This window comes from Spinacia oleracea, chromosome 1 (genome assembly GCF_020520425.1).
Source record: "Spinacia oleracea cultivar Varoflay chromosome 1, BTI_SOV_V1, whole genome shotgun sequence".
NCBI classification, from domain to species: Eukaryota; Viridiplantae; Streptophyta; class Magnoliopsida; order Caryophyllales; family Amaranthaceae; genus Spinacia; species Spinacia oleracea.
Window position 1 is genome coordinate 134,241,617 of NC_079487.1, and position 5,823 is coordinate 134,247,439.

The 5,823-nt window shown below is 35.3% G+C and overlaps 1 protein-coding gene across 1 annotated transcript; it reads right to left on the reverse strand.

Moving 5' to 3' along the window:
* Window positions 1-495: 495 nt before the first annotated feature.
* Window positions 496-4,576, reverse strand: LOC110793696 (60S acidic ribosomal protein P0). Its single transcript, XM_021998600.2, has 5 exons — window positions 4,040-4,576; window positions 3,873-3,941; window positions 1,697-1,795; window positions 1,227-1,619; window positions 496-838 (listed from the first exon to the last, which is right to left on the reverse strand). Exons 1-5 carry the CDS (start codon window positions 4,295-4,297, stop codon window positions 683-685), a joined length of 975 nt encoding a protein of 324 aa, XP_021854292.2. The 5' UTR covers window positions 4,298-4,576; the 3' UTR covers window positions 496-682.
* Window positions 4,577-5,823: the final 1,247 nt, after the last annotated feature.

A 5,823-nucleotide genomic window follows, 5' to 3' on the forward strand; every position in this document is an offset into this window, starting at 1 on the left:
AGTGAATACGAACTACACACGTAATTTTTTGTATCATTACTATTTTAATTTTCAAAATAATTATAGTATAAGTTTGACCCTATAATATAATAACCCTGTCCAATAAAGGCCTTGTCCAATAAAAGCCCTGTCCAATAAAAGCCCTATTAACTTGACACTAACCCTATATCCATTGGACTACCCTGTCCAATAACCAGGTCTGCTGCTTATACAATGAGAGAGTCAGAATGTCGTGTTTGAATGGCTGGCTATGGAGTGGAGATGGCTAGAAGGTTAGGCTTTGAAAATGTTGTTTTGGAATGTGATGCAGCGACGGTAGTAAAGGCCATACAACAAAAGCAAGAAGGTGCATCACCAATTTTCTTAATATTTGATGATATTACTAGAATCAGCTTGGAGTTTAATTATTTTGTTTGTTCTCATGTGAGACGAGTCGGCAATACGGTCGCCCATTCCATAGCTAGATGGGACACCAATGCTAATATGGAGAGAGTATGTATGAACTCCTTTCTCCAAAGTATTCAAACTTTGGTGGAACTTGATTTAATATAATTTTGGCCGCTCGGTCTTTCCCTCAAAAAAAATAACATAATTCAGTTAAAACAATTGTTGCTGTAAAAAATAAACATAACAATCTTTAGAGACAAAACTCCAACAAGCAGATTTGAAACATAAAAGTAACCTATTCATCATCAAAGAGACTGAAACCGACATCCCCATCTGATTCCTCCTCAGACTCTTCCTTCTTTTCTTCCGCAGCAGCAGCACCACCACCACCACCAGCGGGTGCAGCTCCACCTGCAGCGGGCGCAGCAGCAAGAGCAAACTTGCTAGGATCCTGCATCACCATATTTATGAGCACACAATGTATTAATAAAGATGGATGTGGGGCACCCAAAAAACCAAACCCGGCACAAAAAAAGTCAAACCCGGCACGGGCACCAAAATATCACGGCCCGGCATCAGCACAGAGCGTGGGCCGCATTTTTTGGGGAAAAGTGCGACATAGCATGCTAAATTCAGTAAAATTAGGCTTAGACACGACAGGCAAGTCCGGCCAGCACGAAAACCCGTGGGCCTGGGTCGGCTTTGTTTTGAACTTTACGGCCCGGCCCGATACAGTGTGGGCCCAGCCAAGCCGGCCCACGACCATCTTTACAATGGAAGATTATTTTTCAATGTGTTTGGACAAAATGTAGTATCTAAAATATAATCAGAACACAAACCTTGAGGTACTCTTTAACTTTCTCTGCTTGGGGGAAGTCATAATCACATGCAATGGCAATGGCAAGAACATTCTTGTACCCATTGATGAACATGTGGGGAGCAGCAGCAAGGGTTGGGTACGAGATGGCAAGGGAAAGAGAAGTGACCATTGATACACCAGTAGCAAACCTCAAAAGAAGGTCATCCTCTGTCAGGTCAAGTACTTCCGGGCTGAAGACTGACCCGTCATCATAAACTGACTGGATGTTCAAACCGTACGAGAACGGCCTGATTCCAAGCTTTGCAAGTAGAGCTGCCTCAGAAGAACCCACCTTCTCTCCCTTCTTGATAAGCTCCACAGCAGTGATAATTTCGACAGTACCCTTGTTAATCTTGGTGGGGATATTAAGAACCTGAAAGGACAAGCATAAGTCAGAACAAGACCACACTTACGAGAAAGAGAGACTGACGATTGATAAATAGCACAAACCTGGAAGAAAGATGTCTGGGATGGGTCAAGACCCGTGTTGCCAGGTGGGACAACAACATCGATTGGTGCAACCAAACCAACACGAGCGGGAGCTCCAACCTGCACACATCGTACAATAAATTAGGACAAACCATGCATGGATGTAAAAGATGCCCGAATCAAATCTATAAGATTTCGGAAACATAAAACTTAAAGGAACGTGATATACGTCGTACTACATTATTACTCCTCTACCCCCATCAAGTCAACAAGTGATAATACATCGGAAAGTTACGGTGTGTTTCCTTGGTTGTTTGGTATAGTCCAGGGAGCTTTGCTTTGCTTTAACAGACCTTTATCGAGACTCGTAACTCATACATTGAGTGAGGAATAAAATTTTGAAGCTAAGCTAAAACAGTTTTATAAATGCAACAGCCAACCTAAATATATTATTTGGATCACATTCAGATGCGCTGCCATGACTTTTTTATGTCGTAGAATATAACTAATGTGTGAGTTTTGTCTGCTCCACAATATTTTCATCTTGACTTAACGCTTTAGTGTGATCTAACAGTGGTTAGGAACTTCGTTTTGACAATACTTGAGATCGTATGGTAAACTTTGAGGCCTTGCCCATACCACTCAAACATCAATTTCTTCATATTAGCAAAGGTTGGAGTTATTAGAGCTAGGTTTTAAAACTGCTTTCCAAGCTTACGATTGTAGCTTAAAAGAAAGTTAGGGATGTCATTTGTCACTTGTGTTTACAGTGCTTTCCACTCTGATTCTCAGTCTCGCCGTACTATGTATTGATAGACTTAATTTCGGCCTTTTGGAATTCATTTTTCCTTTCAAGCTGTACTGAGTCTACTGACCATTTTAACGTGAAGATAAATCATAGTGAAAGTAGGCAAATTAGGTGCATGCCACACCAATCCAATATTATATGTTACAGACAACATGAAGCCCAACATATATGGGAAAACAGATGCGCCATACAAATCATAAACTCCATCTTGCACTCTAGTTTTTAAGGGTCTATGTTTAGTACACCATAAACGTCAAAATATAAAGGGTTTAGTTATTGACCTTGGTTCATGGTAAGCTTGATTTTGTTCCTTGGTGCTCCGTTGCTTTATTAGTGTAATTTGATAGCTTGCTTTATTAATTCAAAGAATTGGTTTAAAAACAAAAGAATTTCTGTATAGTGTGTACCTTCTTTCATACTTTCTACTTAGTTGTAAATTTGCAATCGTCTGTTATTATTCGTGTCCAAATTATTTCAAAAGATTGCAAACCCTTCGGTGAACAAATAAGTGTTTAAATAGTAGATTTTCATATTTCTTGCAGTTTCACACTACCCATGTAGCAAGCATCCAAGTTCACTTCAAGAGAACCCATGCATCGCACGGGCCTCAAACTAGTTTATATACACATATGCTGCATAAATGCTAGACTATAACCGTTAACCAGCTAAACCTATTGAGAGTACAGCAGGGCCATTATAAAATTATTTAAGCAGCTAAAGTAAATAAGGAAAATCAGGCAACAAACAAAAAACCGTTGTAGTGAAGGGAAGCCACATTATCTAACAAACAAATCCACAGACCCTAACCAAAAGAATACTGTACCACCAAACAAGAATGCATAAAAGATCATCGCCAAAGACTATCATTCGTATTCCAAAGGTAGATAAATCAGACCATCCTAATACTCAGTAGCATAAAGCTTAAATTCACCACAAGAAATTCTACTCCAAATCCCAGACTGAGATAGATGTTAAAGAAACAAATTTTATATATCTCTCCATGGTTTCTTTGTACTATTAATTTCGAGTTGTCTCTGTTTTTCATATGTTGCATTTAATTTACAAGTACATAACAAACCACATTCAAAAACTTTAAGAACCCAACCCTTAATTAAATCTTAATTTAAGAACTTTAACTTTTTTCATTTTTCAGCAACCTTTTAAAGTTCTTTGTGATATTAATGTTGCAGGGGGCTCCAAATACCAGCACAAATAGCATCTAGTACACCCAAGGTGCTAAACTACAACCCCCCATGGTGCTGAATTACATTCTATACAGAGGAACACCCAGCTCAAAATCACCATCACCACCAAAAACCATACTTCTAACCCTAATTTCCAATAATAATTAGATTAAAATAAACACTTCAAATCATCTTAAGACAATACCTTGTACTTGGCAATCTCCTCCCTGACTTCCTTCAAATCACCCTTAGTAAAGATCAGCCCCACATTTCCCTGCACACATCCAAAACAAAATACCAGTTAAACTCCATCAATTCCAAACAAAACCAACATAAAAAAAAAAAAAAAGTGAAAAAATATCAAAAACATACCACCAACAACTGCTCAAGCTTGCGCAAGTTGTCGTTTCCAGTTTTCTCAGCATGAAGACGGATAGACCTCTTCATCATAGTATTCTTCCCCATCAAAACAACAGAGTCGCCTCTTAGACCACTCCTGATGCCCTGGAGTTGATTCGAACCCACATTGTCGGCGGATGCAATCAGCACTTGGCTGTACTCGTCCAAGAGTTGACATAGCTTCTGGTCGTATGCGATCTTCTTCTCAGCTTTGGTTGGTTTCACTGCCATTGTCGATGAATTAAGGTTTCAAACTTTTTTTGAACAAAAATCTGGGAAATTAGGGTTTCTGTCTCGATTTCTTAAACAAAATCGAGGGCCAAGCAAAGTTGTGAGAACTTCTTTGTCAAGGCGGACAGCAATGGCGCCGTCTCTTTAACCTCCGGTAGATTTTGCTGAACTAAGGAAAACGGAATTAGCTAACGTGATAAACCCTAGAAATGGCGCCAGGAAGAAGATGACGGAGGTAGGTGGAGGGTTTTATATATTCTGCGATTTTATTTTGGGCCTAAAGTGGGTGGGTTAATGGTACTTGGGCACATTTTGGTTTAAGAGTAATTAACTAATTGATTAAAATAATTTAAGTATTTAGGGTTAATTATTATGTCTGACTAATTAGCGGGAGAGTGAATTAAGGTACTCCGTAACAATTAAAAACAATTGTTATAAAGTTAGGTATCAATTGACAATTTTTATTAAGTTTGACAAACTTTCATAATAAGATAGGTAATAATTGACAAATTTTTCAACGACTATTGAGCAACAAAAGATGTATCTCATAATCAACCGCTAAGAGATGAAACGATTTTGTGCATGTTTTCCTATTTGAGTAAGAAAGCATTTGAATAAAGTCAATTCGAATATGTTGTCAATTTACTTTACCTATATTTATTTTAGATTTTGGCCGGTAAATTTCAATGTAGAGCGAATTTTTAGATTGTCTCGAGTTCTCTGGTGAGAAATTAATACATTTGCTGAATTGGCATGGATTAAGGAACTAATGTCAAAGCAAACAAATAAATACCAACTTAATACTTTATGTTATCAACTAATGTTTCTATGTAGCTATTGACATTGACATTATAGGTTGAATCATATCAATTGGTCAAAGTACATATTCACTAAGGGGCCGTTTGGTTGGAGAAAGGGAAAGGGAAAGAGAATGAGAATGGGAATCAAGGAGAATGGAATGAAAATCCTTTGTTTAAGAATGTTGTTTGGTTTGTCCATTCTTCTCCCCTCTCTCTCTCCTAAGTAAGATAATAAATAATAAATAGTAAATAAATAAATAAATAATAATAAATAATTATTAATTAATATTTATTATTTATTATTTATTACTAATTATTTATTATTCATTATTGATTATTAATTATTAATTATTATTTATTATGTATTTATTATTTAATATTAACTATTTAATATTAATTATTTAATATTAATTATTTAATATTCATTGTTTATATTTATTATTTATTATTAATGACTAATTATAAAGTATTAATTATTAATTATTAATTACTAATTATTAATTATTAATTATTATTTTTTAATTATTAATTGTTAATTTTTAATTCTTAATTGTTAATTGTTAATTATTAATTTTTAATTTTTAATTTTTAATTGTTAATTTTTAATTCTTAATTATTAATTATTAATTATTAATTATTAATTATTAATTATTAATTATTAATTATTAATTATTAATTATTAATTATTAATTATTAATTATTAATTATTAATTATTAATTATTAAT